The sequence below is a fragment of the Scyliorhinus canicula genome, chromosome 26 (genome assembly GCF_902713615.1).
Source record: "Scyliorhinus canicula chromosome 26, sScyCan1.1, whole genome shotgun sequence".
In the NCBI taxonomy this organism is placed as follows: domain Eukaryota; kingdom Metazoa; phylum Chordata; class Chondrichthyes; order Carcharhiniformes; family Scyliorhinidae; genus Scyliorhinus; species Scyliorhinus canicula.
This window is the reverse complement of record NC_052171.1, coordinates 2,399,587-2,427,195: the sequence shown is the minus strand read 5'-3', so window position 1 is coordinate 2,427,195 and position 27,609 is coordinate 2,399,587. Positions and strand designations below refer to the sequence as shown.

Genomic DNA, 27,609 nt, shown 5'->3' with positions numbered 1-27,609 from the left:
AGATAACGCAAGTTCATCCTGGCCAGAAAGAATAGCTGTCTGCACAGATCAGTTTCCACAGAAATATTCACTCCTGCCCAGATCCAGCTTTTACCCCAAAAACGAGCCAAACCTCCTGAGCAGATCATTATCAACCGCAAAAATTGGAGAGTAGGAAAACAGCCACTCAAACTCCCCTGCCATCACCTCGACCAGCTTATCCATATAATTGGCATGGCCCCACTCGGCAAGCTCCCTCCATTTTCCTCCTGTTGAGCTCACCGCCAAATTCACTGGGAGACTTTCGCTCGCCCCCTTTTTTCCCCGGATTCTCTTTCTGGGTTTTCAACAAACACACAACATTCTCCCCAAAAACCGGGTGCGAAGAGCCAAAGAGGCCACCTAACGTGCAACCGCCACCTACATGTCGGCAACCTCCTGTAACGTTAGAAGGACTGAAGGCTGGATGAGCTTATCTATTATAGTATCAGGCTATTTAGGAGGTGTCTTGAACTCACCGAGTAGTTGAAACCAACAGCTCGAATAGCATGGCCAGTCAGTGTAGCAATAGTGAACAGTTCAAAGCGGTTAGGATGGTACTCTTTAATAGCCTGTAAGAAATAACATGATAATCAAAATATTCCCAGTCAATCCTTACATTTGTCCCCAGAAGCTGGAACAGTACAATAAAGGTACAATGTTGTCTTACTTTTGTTTTTTTAACAAATGTATTATTTTATGAGATACAAGCATTAGTAGCGAAGCCAGCATTTGTTGCCAATCACGAATTGCCCTTTGAACTCAGTGGCATGAAGAGGCATTTCAAAGGACAGTTAATGAGTCAACCACATTACTTTGGCTCTGTAGTCGCCTATAGGTCAGAGTAGCCAAGGGCAGCAGTGAACCAGAAGGGTTTTTGCAACCAACAAGATTTATGGTCACTATTACAGAGGTTAACTTTAAATTCTACACTTTATTAATTGAATTTATATTTCACCAGCTGTTGTGGTGGAATCTGGTCATCAACAGCTCTCAATCATAAAAATGTTCAGACTTATTCATCCAATGCTGACAGAATAAGGCTTGTAGTTGGATGGATATTGAGGATTCCTGTGCTGTGATAACTGTTACGCTAACTCCAAGATAAGTTAACTAATAACCGTTTGTGGTTGATGGTTTTGTGAAATCAATGAATCATGAAACATAAAGGGCGCGATTCTCCGCTGCCCACGACGGGTCGGAGAATAGCGGGAGGGCCTTCCCGACGTTTTTCCCGACCTCCCGCTATTCTCCCCCCCCCCCCCCCCCCCACGGCCGCCCCACGACACGAATTGCTGCTCGCTGTTTTTTTTACGGCGAACAGCGATTCTCCCCTAGCCGATGGGCCGAGTTCCCAGGCCTTTACGGCCGTTTTCACGAACGCAAACACACCTGCTCTCACCGTTCGTGAAAACGGCCGCAAAGTGCCGTTCCCGACAACCATGGCACAGATTATACAACGGCCGTGCCAAGGGTGGCATGGGCCCGGGATCGGTGGGCACCGATCGCGGGCAGCGGGTCCGAAACCCGCGCACTCTTTGTTCCTCTGCCGCCCCACAGGATCAGTCCGCGGGGCGGCTGAGGGGCATGACGACCTGCGCATGCGCGGGTTTGACGCATATGCGTGATGACGTCATCTACGCATGCGTGGGTTGGAGCCGTCCAACCGCGGGTTAGCAACGGTCGCTAAGCCTGCGATGCCGTGCTTCGCGGGGCCGCGCTGCTAGCCCCAACCAGGGGGGGGGGGGGATCAGGTCCCGGGAGGGGGCGCGGAGGCTGCCGTGAAACACGGCCAGTTTCATGGCAGCCTTTACGACTCTCCGCATTTGCAGAGAATCGCGCCCAAAGTATAACTTCAGTTCAAACTCAGTCTGGGGACATTAGCAAGAAAATATCCATTGTTTGGTTCTGAAGAGTTCATCTGTGGAAAGCCAATACACAATGATGTCACAATAAGATACAATTTGACCCAATTTCTTGAAAAAGGATTTTTAAAAAGAAAAACTTTCCCCACCTTGCTGAGATCCTCTGTAAAGTTATGGTATGGAACAATTCTGGTATTTGCCATTTACAAGATTATAACGGGGTCTAAAGTGTTAAATAAAAATGACTGGTTGCATAAATTTATCCTCCATCGCCTGGAGGAAAGACAAAAACGGTTTAATTGATCAAGGAGTTACATAAATTCAATAATGCAGATCGATATAAAGACACTAATTCCTTTGGCAAGGATCATCAATAACGTGAGTATGACTAGAGGTACTACGGTACCTGGGAGTGTGAGCTCCCATTGGTGGAGAAGGCTTGCTGCTCCTAACGCAGCAGCTACATTCAAGCACTGGCTGGCTTGTTTTAATAGCTACCTCAGCACGGCGGAAAGCGTACCGACGAGGGAGCAGAAGCTACACATCCTCCACTCGTGCATCGGCACCACCATCTACACACTCATCGAGGACACGTCCGACTATGACTCTGCCATGGAACTGCTTAAAGGACACTTCAACCGGCCGGTAAATCAAGTTTACGCTCGGCACTTGCTGGCGACAAGGCAGCAGATCCCTGGTGAGTCGTTAAGACGATTTTTACCATGCGCTCCTTGTACTGGGGAGTAACTGCGGCTGACCTCAAGTTTCAGCTAGCGAGCACACCGAACTCTTAATCCGAGACCCCTTTGTTGCGAGTATGCAGTCCCCACAAATCCGCCAGAGACTGTTAGAGAAGGAAACTTTGAGCCTCACGGAGGCACGGGCCCTCGCGAACTCTCTAGATGTTGCGAACAGAAACGCCTGTTCATACGTCCCGTCTGCGCAGTGGCCCCCTGGGCAGCTTGGAATTCAGCTTCCCCTTCCCCTACGGACTCTGAATCGCCTCAGGCCTGCGCTGCGAGACACCCTGGAAATCACGCTGGGCCCCGTTGCTACTTTTGTGGACAGGCAAAACAGCCTCGACAGCATTGCCCAGACCGATCGGCAACGTGCAAGGGCTGTGGTAAGAAGGGCCATTTTCTGTCCGTTTGCCAGGCCAAGGCGGTTGCTGCGGTCCCGGGCAGCGACTGCGGGACATCACCCCATCTCTCTCCAAGGGCCCCGTGCGGCCCGCGAACTTCTCTGTCTCCATCCCCCAACGCCACGTGCGGCCTCCGGGCGCCGCCATCTTGTGTTTCCGACGCCACGTGCAGGGGATGGGCGCCGCCATTTTGTCCATCCCCCACCATGTGCGACCAGTGGGCGCCGCCATCATGGATCGGCTCCAAGGACCACGGCGCGGGTGACTACGCACCGCCCGATGACGACTCCGATCTTCTGCCACGACTCGCTTCAGTCACCTTGGACCAGTCTCGACCCCGTACCTTCTCTACGGCGATGACGAAGGTCTTGCTCAACGGGCAAGAAATGACCTGCCTGCTGGACTCTGGGAGCACGGAGAGTTTCATACACCCTCCCACGGTAAGACGCTGCGCTCTTCCTGTCTATCCCGCGAAGCAAAAAATCGCCCTGGCCTCTGGCTCCCATTCAGTTGAGTTCACGGGGTATGGTATAGCGCACCTCACGGTCCAGGGGAAGGAGTTTAAAAATTACAGGCTCTACGTCCTCCCCCACCTCTGTGCGGCCGTGCTCCTGGGGTTAGATTTCCAGTGTAACCTCCAGAGCCTAACATTTAAATTCGGCGGCCCTATGCCCCCCCCCTCACTGTCTGCAGCCTCGCGACCCTCAAGGTCGATCCCCCGTCCTGGTTTACATACCTCACCCCGGATTGCAAACCTGTCGCCACCAGGAGGAGACGATACAGTGCCCAGGACCGGGTCTTCATCAGGTCCGAGGTCCAACGGCTTATGAAGTAAGGGGTCATCAAGGCTAGTAACAGCCCCCGACGAGCACAAATTCTGGTGGTAAAGACCGGGGAGAAGAATAGGATGGTCATAGACTACAGTCAGACCATCAACAGGTTTACGCAGCTGGACGCGTACCCTCTCCCCCGTATATCCGACCTGGTCAACAGGATCGCACAGTACAAGGTCTTCTCCATTGTAGACCTGAAGTCGGCCCACCACCAGCTCCCCATCCGCGCGAGCGATCGCAAGTACACTGCGTTCGAGGTGGACGGGCGGCTCTACCACTTTTTAAGGGTTCCCTTCGGTGTCACAAACGGGCTGTCGGTCTTCCAATGAGAGATGGACCGAATGGTCGACCGATAAGTTTTACGGGCAACCTTCCTGTATTTCGATAATGTCACCATCTGCGGCCACGATTAGCAGGACCACGACGCCAACCTCCGCAAGTTCCTCCAAACCGCAAAACCCCTGAATTTGACCTATAACAAAGAAAACTGCGTGTTCAGCACCAACCGCCTAGCCATCCCCGGCTACGTAGTGTGACATGGAGTGATAGGTCCCGACCCGGAACGCATGCGCCCCCTGATGGACCTCCCCCTCCCCCACTGCTCCAGGCCCTGAAGCGCTGCCTCGGATTTTTCTCTTATTACGCTCAGTGGGTCCCCAACCATGCCGACAAAGCCCGTCCTCTCATCCAAACAACCACTTTCCCCCTGTCGACGGAGGCCCGCCAGGCCTTCAGCCGCATCAAAGCGGATATAGCAAAGGCCACGATGCGCGCCATCGACGAGTCCCTCCCCTTCCAGGTCGAGAGCGACGCGTCTGATGTAGCTCTGGCAGCCACCCTCAAACAAGCGGGCAGGCCCGTGGCCTTCTACTCGCGCACCCTCCATGCTTCCGAAATCCGCCACTCCTCGGTCGAGAAGGAAGCACAAGCCATAGTAGAAGCTGTGCGGCATTTGAGGCATTACCTGGCCGGCAGGAGGTTTACCTCCTCACAGACCAACGGTCGGTGGCCTTCATGTTTGACAATGCACAGCGGGGCAAGATAAAAAACGACAAGATCTTGCGGTGGAGGATCGAGTTATCCACTTACAACTAAGACATCTTGTATCATCCTGGGAAGCTAAACGAGCCTCCCGATGCGCCTGTCCCGCGGCACCTGTGCCAACGCACAAGTGGACCGCCACCGAGCCCTCCACGAGGACCTCTGCTACCCGGGGGGTCACCCGCTTCTTCCATTTCGTGAAGACCCGTAATTTGCCCTACTCCATCGACGAGGTCAGGACAGTGACCAGGGAATGCCACATCTGCGCGGAGTGCAAGCCGCACTTCTACCGCCCCGAAAAAGCGCATCTGATAAAGGCTTCCCGTCCCATTGAACGCCTCAGCATGGACTTCAAAGGTCCCCTCCTCTCTACCAACCGCAACACGTACTTCCTCAACGTGATTGACAAGTATTCCCGCTTCCCCTTCGTCATCCCCTGCCCCGATATGACCACAACCATCATCATAAAAGCCTTCCACAGCATTTTCTCCCTGTTCGGTTCCCTGCCTACATACACAGTGATAGGGGGTCCTCCTTCATGAGTGACGAACTGCGTCAATTCCTGTTCAGCAGTGGCATTGCCTCGAGCAGGACGACCAGTTACAACCCCCGGGGTAATGGACAGGTCGAGAGGGAGAACGGTACGGTCTGGAAAACCGTTCTACTGGCCCTACGGTCCAGAAATCTCCCAGTCTCCCGCTGGCAGAAGGTCCTCACAGACACCGTCCACTCCATCCGGTCTCTACTCTGCACTTCTACAAATCAAACTCCTCATGAACACCTCCTTGTCTTCCCCAAGAAGTCTTCCTCAGGGACCCCGCTCCCGACCTGGCTGGCAGCCCCCGGGCCCATCCTGCTCCGGAAACACGTGCGGGCGCACAAATCGGACCCGTTGGTCGAGAGGGTCCAACTGCTCCACGCTAACCCACAATATGCGTATGTGGAGTACCCAGACGGCCGACAAGACATGGTCTCTCTACAGGACCTGGCGCCCACCGGATCCCCGCCATCGCCACCGGCCCCACCCACCTTCCCCACAGGCTATGGCGGGACCCGCCCCCGACCCGCAACTGCTCCCTGCAGGCGCTCCCCTCCCTGGCCCGCCAACCCCATCACCTGCGTCGCCTGGAGGACTAGACGCCCCCTCCTCCCACACAAACGCCGTCTAAGGGTATTGAAACCTCCACAAGGACCGGATCATCGCTCCCGGAGTCATGGACACCCGCATATCCATCAACATCTCCGACGAAGCTCCGTCGGTCGCAGAGGACATCCAAGGCCCCCGATCGTTTGATCGAGTCGATATGAACTCTTAATGGATGTTTTTTCTTCTCTGTCTCTGTGAATAGATGCCATGTTGATAACACAACACGCTGTACATAGTTACGGGCCAGTGGGCAGCCGCCGTTGGAGTGAGGTATAGTCCCATATCACTCGTCATACTACCAGCAAATTGTCCCAACTACCAGTCATGGCTGGACGCCCAAGCACCCCCCCCAGTTCTTTTCTCAACAAGGGGTGAATGTGGTCGAATGACTAGAGGTACTACAGTACCTGGGAGTGTGAGCTACCATTGGTGGGGAAGGTTCACTGCTCATTGGCCAATGTGTTTGCATTTCATTGGTCAGGATGTAAGGTAGCTCCGCCCAACGAGGCGGGGTATAAGAACCCGTGTTTCCCAGCAGCCAACCTTCTTTCTGTACTCGAGCTGCTGGGGAAACATCTTGTTGATTAAAGCATTCAATTCGAACTACTCCTTCGTTTCAGTAGTTATTGATCGCGCATCAGTGAGGATCATCAATAACGAGGAGACATCCTATCTTCAAATTTGAGCAAAGAAGAAAACATTGAGAATTAACCATCACGCCTCCCTCCCCAGGGGTCGTAGAAATCTGAAATTGGCTTCTTTCATGGATGCAGACATTTGGACTTTTCCAGATTGAGAATTATAGATTTTTGTCAGACAAGAACAGTGACGGATAGATACGAAAGTGGAGTTGAATGACAGATCATTTGTGATTTTACCAAATTCAGGAGTTGGCTCGAGGACCTAAAATAGCATTTTTCCATTCTTGTAATATGTAAAGTGATTCTATTTATATTTTCAAGCAGGTGCAGTACACATCTTTGAAACATACCAAGACAAGTTGAGAAGATGATTAAAAGACATATGGGATCCACTGCTTAATGAACAGACACATGGACACAAAAAGCGAAGTTATGCTTAAACCTTGGACAGACAATGGTCAAGACCCAATTCTGCATTTTGACCAATTCAGTACACCAGATTTTAGGCAAGAGATCAAGGCCTCAGAAATAGTGCAAAAGTGGGCTTGTTCTCGCGCGAAAATTAGTTCCAGTTTTATAAAACTGTACTTCTTCTTGAAGCAGAGGAGGTGAAGGCAAGATTTGCTAGGTGTTCAAAATCATGAAATGTTTTGAGAGTGCAAATGAAGAAAGGATTGTGTCTCATGGCAAAAAGTTAGTAACAGAAGACACATTTTCTGCAGAGGTCAGGGTTTATGGGGAGAAGGTAGGAGAATGGAGATGATAAAAAGATCAGCCATGATCTTGGAAAGGGTGCAGAGGAGATTTACCAGAATGTTGCCTGGTATGGAGGGAAGATCTTATGAGGGAAGACTGAGGGACTTGAGGCTGTTTTCGTTAGAGAGAAGGTTAAGAGGTGACTTAATTGAGGCATACAAGATGATCAGAGGATTAGATAGGGTGGACAGTGAGAGCCTTTTTCCTCGGATGGTGATGTCTAGCACGAGGGGACATAGCTTTAAATTGAGGGGAGATAGACATAGGACAGATGTCAGAGGTAGGTTCTTTACTCATAGTAAGGGCGTGGAATGCCCTGCCTGCAACAGTAGTGGACTCGCCAACACTAAGGGCATTCAAATGGTCATTGGATAGACATATGGACGATAATGGAATAGTGTAGATGGGCTTTAGAGTGGTTTCACAGGTCGGCGCAACATTGAGGGCCGAAGGGCCTGTACTGCGCTGTAATGTTCTATGTTCTATTGAATGGTGGAGCAGACTCCATGGATCGAGTGTCCTAATTCTGCTCCAATGTCTTATTGGGGTCATTTTTTGTAGCAGATTATGCTCTGCAATACATTACCTCAAACAGTGGTGCAAGCCAAATCATCAACATCAACATTCAAAAGGGAACTGGATAAATCCTTCAAATGCCACCTTTGCTCAGGTACCAGGAAAGAGAAAATTTCATCAGCTCTTTAGAAAAGCTGAAGGTCGGCATGGTTGAATTGCCTCCTTTGGTGCTGTATCATTTCACGAGCAGTTGAGATATTAAAATAAGTGGCAGACATTTAAGCATTGGTTTCGCCATGTTAGGTGTGCTTGGAGAAAGCTTTCACATGAGCATGTGAATTAGCAGCAGCAGACCACTTGGTCCCTGCAGTCTGCTCCTCGATTCAATAAGATAATGGCTGATGTGAATTTTCTCTTAACTCCACATTGCTACCCCCAGTGATTTTGCACCTCCCTTGCTCATCAAGAATCTATCTATCTATCCCTGCCTTCAAATATTTAAAGACTGCTTCCACCAGCTCTTTTGAGGAAGAGAGTCCAAAATTCTGACAGCATTCAGAAAACAATTCATCAGTCTGAAATGGTAATTCCTTATTTGTTGAAACAGTGCCCCTAGTTTTAGATTCTCCCACAAAAAAAAACACACACCCTTGCCACATCCACTGCCAGACCCCTCTGGATTGTATATGGTTCAATCAAGTCACCCCTTAAACTGGAGTAGATACAAGCCTAGCCTGTCCCACCTTTCCTTATAAGCGCATCCTCCCATTCCAAGTTTGAGTCTGGGAAACCTTCTCTGAACTGTTTCTAATGCATTTGCATCTTTGTTCAAATAAAGAGACCAATACTACATACAGTACTCCCAGATGTAATCTCAATGCTGCAGACAATATTTCAGATGTCATCTCAATGCCCATTGGAACGGGAGCATTAACTCCCTATATTTGTATTGAATTTCCCTTTAATACAAGGATAACATTATATTGGCTTTCCTAATTTCTTGCTGAAACTGCAAACGTTTCTTTTGTGATTCATGCACGAGGACACCCAGACTCCTCTGCATCTCAGTTCTGTAATCTCACCATTTCGCTAATATGCTTTGTTTTCTTCTACCTGTCAAAAAAATATAATTTCCACAATATATTGCATTTGTCAGATCTTCACTTGCTTACTTATCCGATTAGAATCCTTTGAAGCTCCCTGGTGTCCGCTCATAATTTAATTTCCCATCTTGGTCATCAGCAAATCCAGAAACCATATCCAATGCCTTCTGGAATGCATCAGATCCTCTTTATCCACATCACTGCAAAATACATTAGGGTAATTGTGTGTGGGACACACGCACGCACGCACACACACACACACACACAGCAGCAGCATCTTCCCTTGCTGCTCACTCCTCTCGCTCTGCTGGTTCCAAACTGGCCAGCTCTATTTATGCAGGGAGACTGCTAATGATTTCTCCGCCACCCTCATTGGGGAAGCTCATACTTCCATAGGATTGTGGGATTGTCATTAGTCCCGAGCCAGTGGTAAGCAGGCAGGTTATAACAGTTCATGGTCTTGCCCCAGACTTGCCGGGGACTGGACAGCCCTCTTCGAGGCGATGTCTAAAGTGGTGGGGATGAGGGTGGAGCCAAACCCGAAAATGGCGGTCTTTGGGATATCAGACCAGCCAGATCTCTTCATGGGGAGGAGGGCCGACGCCCTTGCTTTTGCCTCCCTGAATGCCCGTTGTAGAATCCTGCTCGGCTGGCGGTCAGCAGCACCACCTAAAGACTGGCTGTCCGACCTCTCGGAATTTCTCTTGGAAAATGGAATTCACCATCGTTCGATTGGAAGATGGCTTCCTCAAAACATGGGAGCCATTCAACCGACTGTTCCAAGACCTTTTTGTGGCCAACAAATAAGTAGCCAGGAAAAAGTAGCCAAGGCAGGGGTGTCCAGGGGAACAAAAAGCGGTAGCCAAACCCAACAAGAAAGAAAGGGGGTAGCAGAGATCAAGGGGAAACAGAAGGGAGAAAAAAGACAGGAACACAAACTGGGGGGAAAGCACAGGTGAGGATAATGGTCACAACAAACATAGTAAGGCGAAAAGAGAAAGATAGAAAGAAAGAAAGAAAGAAAGAAAGAAAGAAAGAAAGAAAGAAAGAAAGAAAGGGAAGAAGGAACGATCCATGGCTGATGCAACTGTACAGAGATAAAAAAAACTAACCAAGTGTGAACAGCATCAGGGGCACCACACAGGTGCCCCTCCCACCCCATTTTTAAAAAAAGGTGGGGAAAGAAAACCTTTCTCATTAAGTGTTTTTACTTCCTTTGGTTTTGTGTGTATATTTGCAATCATACCATGTAAAAAATTCAATAAAAATATTTTTTAAAAATATATATATATTTTCATTTCACAAAACCAGGTTGACTCTGTCTGATAACCTGTGATAATAAACTTGAATTTATCCTCGCACTGCGCTATGATGTCTTCAAAATGCTTCCGAAGTTATTCCTTGGCTGACATTGCTGACTGGCCTGTAATTTCTCACTTTGTCTGTTATAACCTGCACGAGACCGACGGGGTTGGAGATATCAGTCGCCCCATGAGTCCAGCGGAGTACGTGTTCCTCCGCTAAAGGGGAGAGGACCCATAGAACATACAGTGCAGGAGGCCATTCAGCCCATCAAGTCTGCACAGACCCACTTAAGCCCTCACTTCCACCCTATCCCCGTAACCCAATAACCCCTCCTAAACTTTTTGGACACTAAGGGCAATTTATCATGGCTAATCCACCTAACCTGCACGTCTCTGGACTGTGGAAGGAAACCGGAGCACCCGGAAGAAATCTACAGACACTCCGCACAGACAGAGACCCAGCAGGGAATGAAAGCTGGGACTTTGGTGCTGTGAAGCCACAGTGCTATCCATTTGTGCTACTGTGCTGCCCAGAGGACATTTATGATCGAGTTCTATATAAAATGATGGCCAGATGGAACCAACAGCGCAGACTTGGCTGGGATCTGATGTCTATTGTAAGTATTTTTTTTTTTTAAATTTAGATTAGCCAATTATTTTTTCCAATTAAGGGGCAATTTAGCGTGGCCAATCCACCTACTCTGCACATTTTTGGGTTGTGGGGGCGAAACCCACGCAGACACGGGGAGAACGTGCAAACTCCACACGGCCAGTGACCCAGAGCCAGGATCGAACCTGGGACCTCAGCGCCGTGGGGCGGTTGTGCTAACCACTAGGCCACCATGCTGCCCTATCTATTGTAAGTATAATTGCTTCACAATAAGCATAGTGTTCTTCCAACGGCTTGATTCGTCTGACTGGGGACGTGGATAAAACTGGGTGCCTGCTGATGCCGCTACACCGTCATGCAAACAATTACCTCCTTTCTCCTTCTAGACTAAGGTTGGAGTAAATGTATTTTTTGATTGCAAAAATGCCTTTGTTCGGAAGGTTGGACAAGTTCGACGTGAGCGCAGAGGATTTGATACTGTACACACGAGTTACATTTTCCAGGTGAAACCGTCACTGATTCTGATCGACAGACAGTGATATTACTGACTGCCTGTAGAGCTCACAATTGTGGGGTGATTAAGAGCCTTGTATATCCTTTGTACACCAAGACTGGTAATCCTAGTGGCATAACACTTCAACACTTAACTGTCCGTTATGCTGCAAAGATAACGTTTTAACACGGCAGAGAGAACCCCAGGGCTGGAGGTAAAAATAAAGGCCTACACAGGTACAGCAGTCTGCCCTTTGAGTGTAGTCTGCCTGTGCAATTTTCCAAAGAGTAATGGAAAATGTATTGAAAGGATCATTGCGAGTCTGGACAACGCATTAGTCACAGGTGCAACTGTACTGGAACATTAAAGTAATTTGGACAAGGTTCTCCATTGTTTCTCAGAGATGGACGGTATTATTGGTCATGAAATTGCCAATTATGGGAATACGTGGCATATATGCCTCAGGTGAACAAAGTGTCATTCTGTTTTAATTGGCAACCTGGGCAACAAGTCAAATAAACAAACTGGTTCAGCTTTAACTTAAAGTAGCCAGCTTGTAGAAAACTCTCGAGATGATATTGATCTCATCAGTACATTTATATAAAAATGTTCAGTCCATTTCTCCTCCCTTTTGTCACCAGCCTTCAGTGTATGATTCAAACCAGAGAACAGTCTTCCACTAAACCAAGACTTCTAAAGAATCTCTCTCCACCCCACCAGATAAACAAAGATTTTCCAAAAGGTCTTGTGTCGTTAGGAAGTGAAACTTCTCCTCCTTTATTTTCGAACTTCAAAAAGGAATAAATCAAGATTTTCTGACCAACTAGTATTGTAGAACAACACACACCTTTTCCTTCATGGAACACAGCAAGTCTACCATTGCCATCCGCCCCTCTGCATCTGTATTTCCAATCCGAATTCTTCTCTGAGCACGAGATATGATCAGCTCATCTGCTACATAACAATCTAGACCAAAAGAAAGCAAATCTATATGGTTCAGACAGCAAAACATAATTGCTTGCGTATAGTGTTAACACAGATTGAACAGTGACAGAGGCCTCAAATGGTTTAGTAGAATCTTGGAGGCAGACACCAAGCCGGAAATGGAAACCATTGCCATCTAATGTTTTGTTGTGTTTCCGTTTGCTCGGATCTGAAATGGACAATGACAGCACAAACATCTTGGCAAACTTTCAGAGCTTCTTGCAAAACAGGAAATTTGTTCGTCATGTTTTCATTATGATCTAGTGGTAAAACAGCACGGCACCCGAGTGGCAAGAAGTATTGATGCAACCAAATTTAACACTTGTTGCAGCTCAGTAAAATGGAACAGCAAAATGGCAAACTGTTCCAAAAATGGCATGCTTGTGGAGACCATACATTTTGAGATTCACATTACCTGAACCAACACTGTTCCGAACCATTGTCATTGCACCAATTACTTTTATTCCTTTGGGTTTCAAAATGGATAGCACCTGTGTTGGAAGGCAATTTCAAATTAGTATAACTGTACTGTCTGAAGTAAGCATGTATTTATGTAGCACCCGATCATACTAAAACATTCAAAGTTGCTTCAGGAAGAATTAATGTTCCGAATTGAAATGCTCCCGACAACAGTCAAAGGCAGTTTATCCAATTCAGAGGCAAAATTCCAGAGAGCCAGATGATATTGCAACATGATATCAACAGTGCAGGAGGACGACATCCGGCCCATCGAGTCTGAACCGGCCCTTGGAAAGAGCACCCTACTTAAGCCCACGCCCCAACCTAGCCCTGTGACCTTACCTAACCTTTTGGTCACCAAGGGCAATTTATCCTGGCCAATCACCCAACCTGCACATTTTTGGACTGGGTGAGGAAACCGGATCTCCCAGAGGAAACCCATGCAGACAGGGGGAGGATGTGCACACTCCACACAGACAGACCCAAGCCAGGAATCGAACCTGGGACCCTGGAGCTGTGAAACAACTGTGTTAACCACTGTGCTGCCCACCATATGGCTGTCAACAAGTCCATACAGCTTCAAGAAGGGTGCATTACCCATGCACACATGGTGGCCAGATAACCAATGCCCTAAATCATAGGCCCAACACAGAATTGGACACTTCAAATCAAACCACAGTCAACAGCCAGAGCCGATGGGAATTTAAACAGCCAAGTTCAAATACACTGGTCTGAGACAAGGAGATTGGGGGTAGGCTTGCTTGTCTCGGACCAGTGTATCTGAACTTAGTCTGTTGGGCCTACCATTCAGGCCATTGGCTATCCCCTTCTCGCTACTGTGTGTACTTGCTGACAGCCATACCATGTTGCAAGCTCAACTACCTCTCTGGAATTTTGCCTCTGAATTGAACAAATTCCCTTTGACTGTTGTCAGGAGTATTACAACTCTGAACATTAATTGTACCTTTCAAACAGGTGGGCTTGTTGGGGTCGTCAGTCACCTTTACAACTGCAACTAACATTATTTGTGAATGGCAGTCAATGCCATTTCTGTAAAAAAACGAAATGGATTGGTTTCTCTCTGGAAGAGAAATAGCGATATAAGCCAACACCCTGCTACTGCAGAGTGCACAGCAACAGACAGAGAAGCAAAAGCATGGCTCAGCCAAGTTATAGATATCAATTACAAATAAACAGATCCTCATGGAAAAAAGGCAGTTGGAGAAAATACCTGAAAGAACCCTGCAACGGCAGCAGCTCCACATTTGTCTCTGTGCATCCCTGCCATGAAACCACCAGCTTTAATGTCTGCACCACCAGTATCATAAGTTACCCCCTGAAGACAAGAAAATATTTGAGCAATATCAGACTTCCCAACGCAAAACTTACATTGGATAAAGCAAATGTTACAGTTTTCAGTCAACTACTCTGTAAAATTTATTTTCAATAAAAGGCTGACTGAGGAATTGTTCTCACTTGATCAATGCAGAACACCAAAAGTTTGACAGTTCATAAATGATTCTAACATTTTCCACAGCACCACGCAACATTCAAGCCCATGCAAGCTACTAAGGACAGAAGGATGAAATACACAGTCTGAAATGTGTTTCTACTAACCCTTACCCTACACTACAGTGGAAGGATCCTCTTGGTCGAATCCTGTTTGTTCCCTTGTTCTCTTTTCAATTGGTTATTTTTCATGATTCCAATTTTGGTCCATGGATAATTAATAACTTTAAAGCGAAGTAATTTACCCTTTAATTCAAATAGAAAGATGTGCTTGGCTGGTGGTCAATGATCTAACAACAAGGGCTGGGTCCTGTTCAGGGGCAGACGGTGATTGTTTCTGGTTCTCCTGTCTCTGGCACGTTCCTCAGTGAGACAAGATTCCATTTTAACTTTCAGTTTTTGAAATCTGACAAGTGGAGGTTAAGGACCCCAGCTGTAGTTTCTGCATGAAGAGATCTGGCCAACTCTTTCTCTCAAAAATGCCTGCGAATGTTTGATCGCTGAAAAGAGCCTACTGACCACTCCAGGGATGAGAGTAAGGTCTGAAGAAACAAAGCGTCTCATCACTCCAGGAAAGGCGAGAGTTCAGTGTTTTAAAACTGCAGGAAAGTCAATGTAGGCTACACCTAATGAGACTCTAAACCTTACTCATACTGGGAAAAAAGGATGCACTGAAGAAATCCTGAAGGATTATAATTACTGCATATTTCAACTTTGTTTCTGTGATAAATAAAAGTTGCATTCAACTTACAAACCTAGAGGATATTAATTACTGGGCAGTTAAGGTCCAAAGATTCTGCAAATGTCATACGAGTTATTGGTTAATTCACTTGCGTTGGGACTCCAGGATCTGGAATCGACCAGGCACAAGACCAGGGCTTCGTAACAACAGTAAAATTAAATGGCACCCTTACCCCACAATAAAATGGAAATTTGAATCCCAAAGAGTTCAGAATGTTATCCTTCGTTTATTGGTCTTCTTACTGCTCCCATCAAAAAGGGCATCCCGTGAGGCTTCAGGATGTGCTCATTATCTGGCAGCCCACATGTTGTAAAAGACCTGCTGAAATCTGTAGATTCAGTCAGATGCCAGCAATGGATTGAGTGCATGAAAGTCCTGAACTTTGCGTACTCGTCACAACGCCTGGACCGTTTGGAATAGTGTTGGAGCTACTAATCCAAAAGAATACTAGGTCCCAAAAGGACAAATGCAAACCCCCAACCCACTAAAATACCTCAACAAGATCATGAAGAGCGACGTACATTGTCAACTATGCTGGGCGATGGCCTTGATCCCTCCACAAGTTCCCACCCCCATCAACCTAAGTACAGTGAAGTGAGGACTAGCAGCAGTCAAAGAAAGGCATGGCAGGAGACAATGGTCTGAACAGCACGGTAGCACAATGGTTAGCACAGTTGCTTCACAGCTCTAGGATCCAGGTTCGATTCCCGGCTTGGGTCACTGTCTGTGCAGAGTCTGCATGTTCTCCCTGTGTCTGCATGGGTTTCCTCCAGGTGCTCCATTTTCCTCCCACACTCCAAAGATGTGCAGGTTAGGTGGATTGGCTATGCTAAATTGCCCTTAGTGTCCAAAAAGGTTAGGTGGGGATACGGAGATAGGATAGAGATATGGGGATAGGTTGGAGTATGGGCTTAGGCTCTGTCCAAGAACTGGTGCAGACTAGATGGGCCGAATGGTCTCCTTCTGCACTGTAAATTCTATGAGCTAGTTGAAACCTTGCAAGCCAATTGATGATCCAGCAACACTTCTGTGCATGGAGTGACAAACTCACAGAACACCGAATTCTACAGTGAAGTAAACCTCTTGGCCAGGCCGCAATCGCTCAAGCAAATGAGGGCCTGTAACCAAATGATACTTGCTCCAAGCAAGCTCTTGCCCTCACAATGCAAGAGGCCAGTTTTGGTGCAACTTTCGTCGTTTCGTCATTGGCCTGTGACATGGTCTGGATTAAAAGCCTGATCCGGAAATCGACAAGTATCATTCGCTGCACTAAAACTCTAGACCTGCTTTGTACGATACGGAGAAATAGATGGCCACATGTCCGCCTTGGTGTTGAAGTTGACTCAGCGATGGATTGCCATGATGATCAGTACAGAAACCAAAGCCGGTTAACATCCACGAGGACCATATTGCCACCGAAGTCACGCAAATTTCGACATACGGACAATCTTGCCTGCAAACAGCCACCACCACCTTCAACAACATTGAACAGGAATCTCAACATCATGTCTCAGTACTTCCAGAAATGAGACTCAAACAAACCGTCCGAACACAAGTCACCGCATTTCATCTGCAGCAACTTTGTACGGCAACGAACAAACATCTCATGAAAATGCCGATAAAGAGGGTCTCTCATTTTGATATCCCACGAAGCTCACGGGCATTCCTAAACTGTTTCCATGCAAACCAAGGCAAATGCAGATAACCTAATGCACAAGTGGAAAACTAAAACGTGTCCTGTGTGCAGGACTATGGTCACCCTCAACAACCATGAAACACAAAACTCAATACCCGATTCAAAGGCAAAGGAGGCATCACAATGACATGCACCGCCACCCCTGACAGAATATCCTGGCGTGACCACAATATAAAATTACAGTTGTTCCTGTCGCCAGCTATATAAAAGGAAGAACAATAACATTCAGATTACTTAACCCACATCTTCATGCATTTCTCTTCTATTGCTGCACAGTGATCGGTATTTCAATGTCTCGCTGACCAGAACTGCATATGCAACTACACTGTGGTCTGACGATGAATTATACTAAGGCTCATGTAGAGGAACATTCTATTGGCTTTGTTGATTGCTAATCCATGGTATTTAGACATGTTGCGAGCTTGGTCGAATTCTTCAATAGGAGATAAAATGTGCATATAACCATTGCAAATACAGAGAAATGTAGTACAAATATCAGGTTGCCACATCCCTGAGACAATTAAAAACAGCACATGAAGCACCGGCCTGCTGCTTTATCACTGTACTCTTACCTTGCCAACAAACATGAGTGTTTTGTCAATGATACCCTCTCCTGTATATTGCAGCTCAATAACTCGTGCTTGATGACGCACTACATCTGTAGGGGTTTCAGGGAGAAATAATATCAGTATTTGGTGTAACAGTGAAACTTAGACCAGTTGGGAGCAGGATGGTAGTGACAGAATTAGCATGTAGTTTTGGATCAAAGGCTTTTCTAAATTCAGATGATGATAAGAACAATATTTTTATTGTTTTAAACCATCGCAGAAAGGCATGCAAATATACTTTACAGAATAGGGAGGTCTTGGGCTTGGTCTTTGCCTAGTGATGAATTATCGTACACTTTAGGAGACTACGGTGGGAAATTAAGGAATGAATTGAATGCAAGTGTTTGCAAGGTTTGCAATACACAAAAAACATTGGTGGGGGTGGGGGAGGAACATGAACCATAAACATGTTTGGACAGAGGTAGTTACTGCTGAGTTGCAATATTAACTGGTCAGCTGCCGTACTCTGGACATCATTCCATCTGGAGCAAGTGAAATACTGTAAATTTTATTTTAGGGCTGCAGGGAAGCAGTTGCCAATTTCAATCCTCTCTGAAACAGTTTAAACCATCCCACCATGACTAGTTCAACAAGTTAGCAAAGTATCCAGGGCATTAAGCAAACAGAGTTCTGACACCACCAATCTGAAAACAAATATCAACTGGAAATATTCAGGTGGTCAGGGAATGTCTGAAGAAACTAATGTCAGTTAACATTTCAAATATAAGACTATTCCTGAGATCAGAGCAGTCCTTTGACAGACCAAAATTAATTTTTCACAGACTTTGTCCTGCTGAGTATTTCTAGTTTTGTCAATTCTGGATATTTATGGCTGTAGATTAGTTTGAATCTTCAGCTCAAAAGGTGCATGAAGATATGAAATATAGCACTACATGAATATCCATCTCCTGGACCCAAACAGCTCGATAACCCCTTTACCAAATCCCACACTTACTAAATTACGTCAACACTTTTGCATGCATACGTCAAAGCTGTCAGTGCAAATGAACCACAGTTCACTGCTGTGAGTCACGTGTATCAAGGTGGGTTCCCCTTCTTCACACGATGTAGGTGAAATAATGTGACCTCCTATTCCTCAGTTGGAACAATTATTCAAGCCAAATTATGTAGAGACAAAAGCCTCTGGAAAAAAATCATTACAACGCAATCCTAATTCAGTGTGAATTTAAACTCCACGACTACTTGAAATTAATGACTCCCTTTTTTTTATTAAATAAAAAGCACAGCAACTGATGGGGACCACTATTTGCTAAATGTGGTTATCTGCCAATGTCAGTTTTACACCTCAAATCAGAAACAATGGGAGAGCAAGTAGCTGTTATAACAAACACCAGTATATACGGAATTGATTATTGATTGTAATGAAGCAAAAGTTTTGACAGCATTCAACCACTCACTGCCAAGTGCTTATTAGCCGTGACAATTTTGTGACATGCTCAACAGATGAAAAACAAAAATGGCAATTAGAAAGACTCCAGAAATTTTTGAGACTAAAAATTCTTGGGAGGCAACAGAAACTCAAACTAAATGGGTATTGAGAGTCAGAATTCAAAGAATGTGAACTTCTGGTTCAAATGGATTCCAGTGTGGAACAGCTGAACAGCAACATATCTCATCTTTAGGAAAAATAAAGAAGATTCAATTCAGTCTATCCACCAACTTTACCTTTGGCACAGCGATTGACTGCTGCCAAGCACGGGTACTCCTCTTCCAGTGTTGTTAAATCACTAATCACTGAAACCTAGCAGCAGAAAAGATCAGCAATTTGTACTGGCTTGTTGACGTTGATGGAATTCAAAAAAATTCAAAGACAGAAATTTAAACATTTCACATCGTTCATGGACTTCTTCAAAATGGTTTGCAGCATTTATTTATTGAAAAACAATTTATTAATCCTGCTTTTTGAGAAAAACATTGAAATGCATAAGTGACAAGAGTCACAACCGAAAGCGGAATTCAATTGTGTGAACTTGTAACAGAGACAAGATTCAAACACACAAGTTACTTAACATTCATCAAAGAAAGTTTAACTATTTATCTGGGACAGTTCAAAACTCCAAACTCTCACTCTCAAACCGAGCACAGAAAGTGGTCGGAGGTCAATCATTTCAGTCCCAGGACATCACTTTTCAAGGTAACGCCCTTAGGCCAACCATTTTAAGATGCTTTACCGATGTCTCTCCCCTCCGCCTCCTGCAAGATTAGAAGTGGTGATCTTCGTTACCGATTAGACAATGTCCAGCACCATTCATTATTGCTCAGATACTGAATCAGTTCAGATATCCTTGTGCAGCGACTGGACAATATTCAGCTTGGGCTGATGTTTAATATAGAAATGTCACTTGCCACTCAGTGCCAGGAAATGACCATCTCCAACAATAGAGAATCAAACCACTGCCCCTTGACATTCAAGGGCATTGCTCAATCCCCCACCAACATACGGGGCTTTAACTATGGGCTAAAAACTGGACTGTAGCTAAAAGAACAGATTATATGTTAGCAATCCTGCATCCAGTAACTCACCTCATAAGATATAGGAGCAGAATTACACCATTGGCCCATTGAGCCTGCTCCACCATTCGATCATGGCTGATATGTTCCTCATTCCTATTCTCTTGGCATCTCCCCATAATTCCTGATCACCATATTAATCAAGAAATCCCCTTATTAATCAAGAACAACAGATTTGTGCTGGAGGTGATATTATTTACAGGGCTACAGACCAAGAGGTGGATGGTGAAATCAGACAGAATAGTTCTTTCTCAGAATATCAGAAGTAGGAGCAGGAAGTTTAGCCTCTTGAGCCTGTTCCACTGTTCAATACAATCATGGCTGATCTCATCCTGGCTTCAACTCCATCATCCTGCCAGTTCTCCATCACCCTTCAACCCATTACCATTTAAAAATCTGTCCAAGTCCAAAATTTACTCATTGGACCAGCACTGGACTGCATTCTCAACAGCTCCAACAACACCCAAGAAGCGTGGCACCATCCAGGACAAAGCAGCAAGCTTGACAAGGGTAAACATTCACTCCCTGCAGCACTGATGAATAGTGTATACCATCCACAACATGCACTTCAGGAACTCAAAGCAGAAGCACCTTGAAAACACACAACTACTAGCATCAAGATGGATAAGGGTAGCAGATAAATGAAAAACCACCACCCGTCAGTTCCCCTCTGAGCCACACAACATCCTGACTGGAAAGTATATCGCCATTCCTTCACCCTATGGGTCAAATCCTGCAACTCCCTCCCTGAACAGCACTGTGGGTGCACTGAAATCACAGGAACTACAGTGGTTCAGGAAGGCAGTTTACCGCAACTTTTTCCAACGGCAATCCAGGATAGGCAATAGATTCTGGGCTTGCCAGCACACTCGCATCATGTAAATGAGTTTTAATCAATGGCTGGGGCTGCATCATTTTAAAAATCTATTTCATGCCAATTTCAAAAGGAATGTATACTGTACAGAGGAAAAAAAGGGGCCATGCTTTGATGTTTCACAAAACAAAGAAACACTACTTCAGTGAAAACTTACAGAGACAACAGAATTACTAAAAATACCCTGAACATAGTCAGCCACTTTTGGAGCTGCCATTCGCTCTGGGTCAGATCCACCAATATCTCTGCATACAATTCTGGAAAAAGAAAGATGGGTGATCTTAGTTCAGATAGTCGATATCGCATAGCAAGTAATTAAACAAATTAAACAAAAACTTGACAGGAATTAAGCTAATATGATCCACCAGACCTATAGATTTTCTGCCGCCAATTCAGATGTATTCTTGTAATCACAATTTCACTTCGGACAAGGAAAATAAAACAATTCAAATTACCGAGGGAGCATTGCGGAGAGCATTATTGATCATACAAGTAATAATGCAAGTCAAGAAGCATAAAAAATCCTTTGGATTCTAAATAGGTCAAAGCAGTCTTTGAATTAATCTAGGTGTGAAGCAAATTTGTATTAAAGTTAGCGAGGTCAGCAACAAAATAAGAGACTTTATTTTTCCCAGACAAGGTTACTTTCAAACATGCATGAACCTTACCTGCCTCTTTCTAGCGCCGATGACAACCGCACAAGTTTTGTCCCTTCCTCCTGACTGGAGGCCCATACACCCAAATAATCGATTTTTGTGGCCTTCTCTGGGTATCTCTCACGAATCTCCAATGGCTGCATAAACATCAATGATGGAATTACTTCACCTGTCAGGCAAGACTCTCCAGATAATTTTAATGGAGATCAGAATCAGTCAATACACCTCTCCTTTCAGGTCCCATGTTGGCGACTGTTAGAGGTGAAAATATTAACACGAAGGCCTGATTATAAGTAAAAAGCAGTTTATTATATCTGAATTCTGGGAGAAGAGGCCCGAGACGCCGCAGCCTATTGACAACACCTTTTCTCACTTGAGCTGAGGCTCACATGGGTTAATATACAGATTCAAGGGGCGGAATTAGATGTATTCTTATTTACATACAATCAATCAACTATATTCGCGTCACACTTCATCACATGCAGTCAATCAATTTTCTTAGCATCCCAGTTATCACAGATATGGTTAAAGTGTGTGTTGTCTTACTTGCCCCTAACTTCATGAAAAAGTCACTCAAGATTAACAAAATGATGTCCTGTCTGCAGCTGGAGTCCTTGAGCTTATCAAGGACATATAGTACTTCTTGTTCTGTGAAGCTGTTATCAGCAGCTGTTGAAATATTCCCTAGGTTCTCATGAGGTAGTTTACAGTTTGTAACTTATTGTTAAAGGAAAGTGGCTAGTTCAGCCATTTTCTGTCTTTAATATTGCTAAAATAGCTAACAGCAATTTTGTGTCCTTTCTGATATTAACAAGCATTGTGTATACACTATCTATTTCTACAAATCACTTCTTGTAAACAGGCATCTAAACCAATGAGTACCTTTTTCTCATCAGAACTATTCAAACGTAATATAGGAGCACAAATGTAGCTACAGCGCCACCTATAATTTATATCATTGTCCAGTATCAGAAAATACCCTCCAACAGCGATTATGAATTGCCATGGCTGGTCCATTATGGTATTTGGCAAATTATCGCAGTAGTTTCAAGCTAATCAAGAAACTCTCCAGCTCTTACCATGCAATAATATTTGAAGGATTGCAGGCTGAAAAATCAACCTGTTGCACCTACAGTGGTCATTAAGTCCTGAAGAGGGACTTAAGCTCAGAGCTTCCAGTCCAGAGGTAGATGCTATCTCTGAGCTAAAGTCAATATTTTTCCCGCTTCTGGACTGTCATAGAAAGATTCAACAATGCTCGTTAAGAAAACATAACAAAGCTTTATTTACAAATTACAACTGCATGCAGAAATGGCTGGAACTTGAAGTCAGAGAGCAGTCAGCAAAACTGCTGTTTCCTTCTCAAGTTCGCGCTTTCACAGAGAATCAGCTCAGTATTTATACATTATCAGAATCAGGATTACGTGACTACAGCTTGGTCAGGAATTCGATCAGAAGTACAAACATAAGCAATATCATAAAACAGGTGTCACCTTGCTGACCTTTCAGGACTCTATGTCTCATACCATTATCTTGTCCTTTGATCGCATGTTTAAGAATCGGAGGAGACGTGTTCTGACCCTATCTTGTCGTATTTAGACTGCTTTGGGTTATGACGAGTTATATTTATCAGAATTTATACGGAGCCCAGGCATTTCGGAACAGCTTGACCTTCTCTGATCTTATTCAGGCTTTAGGTCATGCGAAGTCAGCTTTTCTTACACTGTACCCAGTAGTTGACCAGTTTTCCCATCATGCCATTATTTACTTCGTACAACATCACATCTGCACCAAGAGTTTAATGTGGCTTCGTGTGAGGTTATCCATTTTGGTAAAAAAAAAGTAGGAAGGCAGTGTATTATCAAAATGGAGAGAAACTTCAGAGTGTTTCGGTTCAGGCAGGTGGAGCAGCTAATGAGGAAGGCAAATAGATATTTGGCCTTTATAGCTAAAGGCATAGAGTATAAAAGTAGGGAAGTGTTGGTGAGACTGTACCTGGAGTACAGTATGCAGCTTTGGCACCATTATTGGAGGGCAGATGTAGTTGCATCAGAGGATGCTCACTAGATTGATTCCAGAGATGAGGGGATTGTCTTATCAAGAGGGATTAAGCAGTTCAGGCCTGTACTCCAGAGATTGAAGAATGAGAGAGAAATTGAAGAATATATGATATTAAAAAGGTATTGACAAAGTAGACAGAATGGCTGCTTCCTCTTGTGGAACATCTAGGACAAGAGGTCAGTTTTAGGATAAGGAATAGCAAGCATATTAAAACAGAGATGAGAAGAAATTACCTCTCAAAAGGGTTGTGAAACTGTGGAATTCGAACCCTGGAATACGGTGGATGTTGGGAGATTCAGCAAATTTGAGAAGATTTTTTTTTAAAAAAGTAATGGCTTGAAGAGTTTATGGAGAATGGGCAAGAAAATGGAGTTGAGGCTGGGAGGAGTTTGGCTTGATTGCATTGAATAATGGAGTATGCTGGAGGGGCTGAATGAGTTCTTATGAGTGCTGACTCCATATGCTGAAACCATGCAGCTGCATTGTCCGTTGGAAAATTTGGACAGAACGCTTTTTAAAAAAAAACATATTATTAGGGCATTTGTAGTTTTTATAATAATAACAGCAACATAAACATGGTACATAAAACATTTCCATCCCTATAACGCTCTTTGCACCCACAATCAATGAAACAATAACCTAAATCGACCCCCCCCCCCCCACTTAGATTTCCGCCTCTGCTGACATTTTAATTTTCTCCGAGAAAGTCGACGAGCGGCTGCCACCTCCAGGCGAACCCTAACATTGACCATCTCAGGGCAAACTTTATTTTCTCGAGACTGAGAAATCCAGCCATGTCACGAACACAGTTCTCTAATTTCAGGGGCTTCGAGTCCCTCCACATTAACAGTATCTGTCTCTGGGCTCCATAGAGGCAAATGCCAAAACATCAGCCTCTTTCGTCCCCTGGACTCCCGGCTCTTCCAATACTCCAAAAGATCGCCTCTGGACTCGGCACCACCCTGTTTTAAGTATCGTGGACACAGCCTTAGCAAAACCCTGCCAAAACCCTCCCAGCTTTGGGCATTCCCGAAACATATGGACATAGTTTGCTGGACCTCCCCCGTACCTCGCACACTTGCCCTCTACCCCAAAGACCTTGCTCATCCGGCCACCGACATGTGTGCCTGGTGAACTACCTTAAATTGTACCATGCTATGCATGGCACATGATGAGGATGTGTTAACCCGGCTGAAGGCATCCACCCACAGACCAGACTCTATCTCGCCCCCTGGATCCTCTTCCCACTTGCCCTTCAGTTCCTCTATCTGGGTTTCCTCCGACTCCATAAGTTCTTTGTCCCTATCTGATACCTTGCTCTCTCCCACCCATGCCCTGGAAACTACCGTGTCCGTATCCCCTGTGGTGGCAGGAGCGGGAAGGTCGGAACCTGCCTTCTCAGAAAATCCCGTACCAGCAGATATCTAAACCCATTCCCTGCTGGCAGTTCAAATTTCTTCTCCAAATCCTTCAAGCTAGGGAAGCTCCTGTCTAGAAATAGGGGCGAAATTCTAGGCGCCAGCTGTTTTCAGAGGCTGCCGGCGGGATTTGCACAGCGCCGGTTTTTGGCCGGTCAGAGATTTAAAAACTCTGCGGGAGCGGGATTAACGCCGCTGCCGGCCGATTCTCCAACCCTGCGTGGGGTCGGAGAATCCCGCCCTAGATCTCCCATTCTCTCAATTCCTACTCTCTGCCATCTCCAAAACCCTCCATCCAGCCTTCCCGGCACAAACCGATAGTTGTAAATCAGAGCCCAGATCAACGCTCCCTCCGCTCGCCTATATTTCCTTCACAGCCCCCAGACTCTCAGAGCGCAACTGCCACCGGGCTTGTGGAGTACCAGGCCGGCGAGAACAGTAGAGGTGCTGTTCTCAGTGCCCCCAAACTTGGGTGCTTACAAGATGCCGCCTCTACTCGCTCCCACACTGGGACCTTTGCTGTTCGTAGTATATATAAATGATTTGGAGGAAAATGTAACTGGTCTGATTAGTAAGTTTGCAGACGACACAAAGGTTGGTGGAATTGAGGATAGCGATGAGGACTGTCAGAGGATACAGCAGGATTTAGATTGATTGGAGACTTGGGCGGAGAGATGGCAGATGGAGTTTAATCCGGACGAATGGGAGGTAACGCATTTTGGAAGGTCTAATGCAGGTAGGGAATATACAGTGAATGGTAGAACCCTAAAGAGTATTGAAAGTCAGAGAGATCTAGGTGTATAGGTCCTCAGGTCACTGAAAGGGCAAACACAGGTGGAGAAGGTAGTCAAGGCATACGGCATGCTTGCCTTCATTGGCCGAGGCATTGAATATAAAAATTGGCAAGTCATTGGGGCAGCAGGGTAGCATGGTGGTTAGCATAAATGCTTCACAGCTCCAGGATCCCAGGTTCGATTCCCGGCTGAGTCACTGTCTGTGTGGAGTCTGCACGTCCTCCCCCTATGTGCGTGGGTTTCCTCCGGGTGCTCCGGTTTCCTCCCACAGTCCAAAGATGTGCGGGTTAGGTGGATTGGCCATGCTAAATTGCCCGTAGTGTCCTAATAAAAGTAAGGTTAAGGGGGGGTTGTTGGGTTACGGGTATAGGGTGGATATGTGGGTTTGAGTAGGGTGATCATGGCTCGGCACAACATTGAGGGCTGTACTGTGCTGTACTGTTCTATGTTCTATGATGCAGCTGTATAGAACCTTAGTTAGGCCACACTTGGTGTAGTGTTCAATTCTGGTCGCCACACTACCAGAAGGACGTGGAGGCTTTAGAGAGGGTGCAGAAGAGATTTACCAGGATGTTGCCTGGTATGGAGGGCATTCGCTATTAGGAGCGGTTGAATAAACTCGGTTTGTTCTCACTGGAACGCCGGAGGTTGAGGGGCAACCTGATAGAGGTCTACAAAATTATGAGGGGCATAGACAGAGTGGTCAGAGCCTTTTTTCCCATGGTAGAGGGGTCAATTACTGGGGGGCATAGGTTTAAGGTGCGAGGGGCAAGGTTTAGAGTAGATGTACGAGGCAAGTTTTTTTACACAGAGGGTAGTGGCTGCCGGAGGAGGTGGTGGAAGCAGGGACGATTGTGACATTTAAGGGCATCTTGACAAATACATGATAGTGAAAAATGAAAATCGCTTATTGTCACCAATAGGCTTCAATGAAGTTACTGTGAAAAGCCCCTAGTCGCCACATTCCGGCGCCTGTTTGGGGAGGCTGGTACGGGAATCAAACCGTACTGCTGGCCTGCTTTAAAAGCCAGCGATTTAGCCCAGTGAGCTAAACCAGCCCCTATGTATCGGATGGGAATAGAGGGATACGGACCCAGGAAGTGTAGAAGATTGTAGTTTAGTCGGGCAGCATGGTCGGCACGGGCTTAGAGGGCCGAAGGGCCTGTTCCTGTGCTATACTTTTCTTTGCTCTTTGTTCACACAGACCCCCCCACAAACCACCCTCTGGGGGCATCATAATAATCTTTAAGAGCCTTCTAACATTGCCAGCGAGTTGCCTACCCTTTACAAGCCTCGTCTGGTCTTCCCCCATCACCCCCGGGACACAACCTGCTATCCTTGTGGCCAGTATCTTAGTCAGAAGTTTGGCATCCACATTCAATCGGGAGATCGGCCTGTATGAACCGCATAGATCAGGGTCCTTCTCCCGTTTCAGAATCAATGAGATCGAGGCCTGCGACATTGTGGGGGAAGGACTCCCCTCTCTCTTGCCTCATTAGATGTCCTCATTAAATGTCCTCACCAGCAGTGGGCCCAATATCTCCAAGAACTTCTTGTAGAATTCCACCAGGTAGCCGCAAGGCCCTGGGGCCTTGCCCAACTGCATGACCTCCAGCCCCTCCATTATTTCTTCAATTTCAATTGCGGCTCCCAGCCCTTCCATCAGTTCTTCCTCCACCCTCGGGAACCTCAGCTGACCCAGGAACTGCCTCATCCCCTCCACCCCAACCGAGTGTTCCGACTCATATAACTTGCTATAAAAGTCCTTAAAAACCTCATTCACATCCACCTGGGTCCAGGACCACATT

The 27,609-nt window shown here is 46.0% G+C and overlaps 1 protein-coding gene across 1 annotated transcript in view; it reads right to left on the bottom strand.

Annotated features, from left to right (window-relative positions):
* The window catches only part of zgc:152830 (uncharacterized protein LOC767682 homolog), a 52,711-nt gene that overhangs the window by 7,903 nt on the left and 17,199 nt on the right, over positions 1-27,609 (bottom strand). Inside the window, exons 7-14 of the mRNA XM_038785164.1 lie at positions 21,541-21,665; positions 21,030-21,129; positions 19,153-19,228; positions 17,431-17,516; positions 14,143-14,247; positions 12,868-12,943; positions 12,316-12,434; positions 498-590 (exon numbers count right to left, since the gene is read on the bottom strand). Coding sequence (XP_038641092.1) covers positions 498-590; positions 12,316-12,434; positions 12,868-12,943; positions 14,143-14,247; positions 17,431-17,516; positions 19,153-19,228; positions 21,030-21,129; positions 21,541-21,665 — 780 coding nt within the window. The remainder of the gene's footprint in view (positions 1-497; positions 591-12,315; positions 12,435-12,867; positions 12,944-14,142; positions 14,248-17,430; positions 17,517-19,152; positions 19,229-21,029; positions 21,130-21,540; positions 21,666-27,609) is intronic.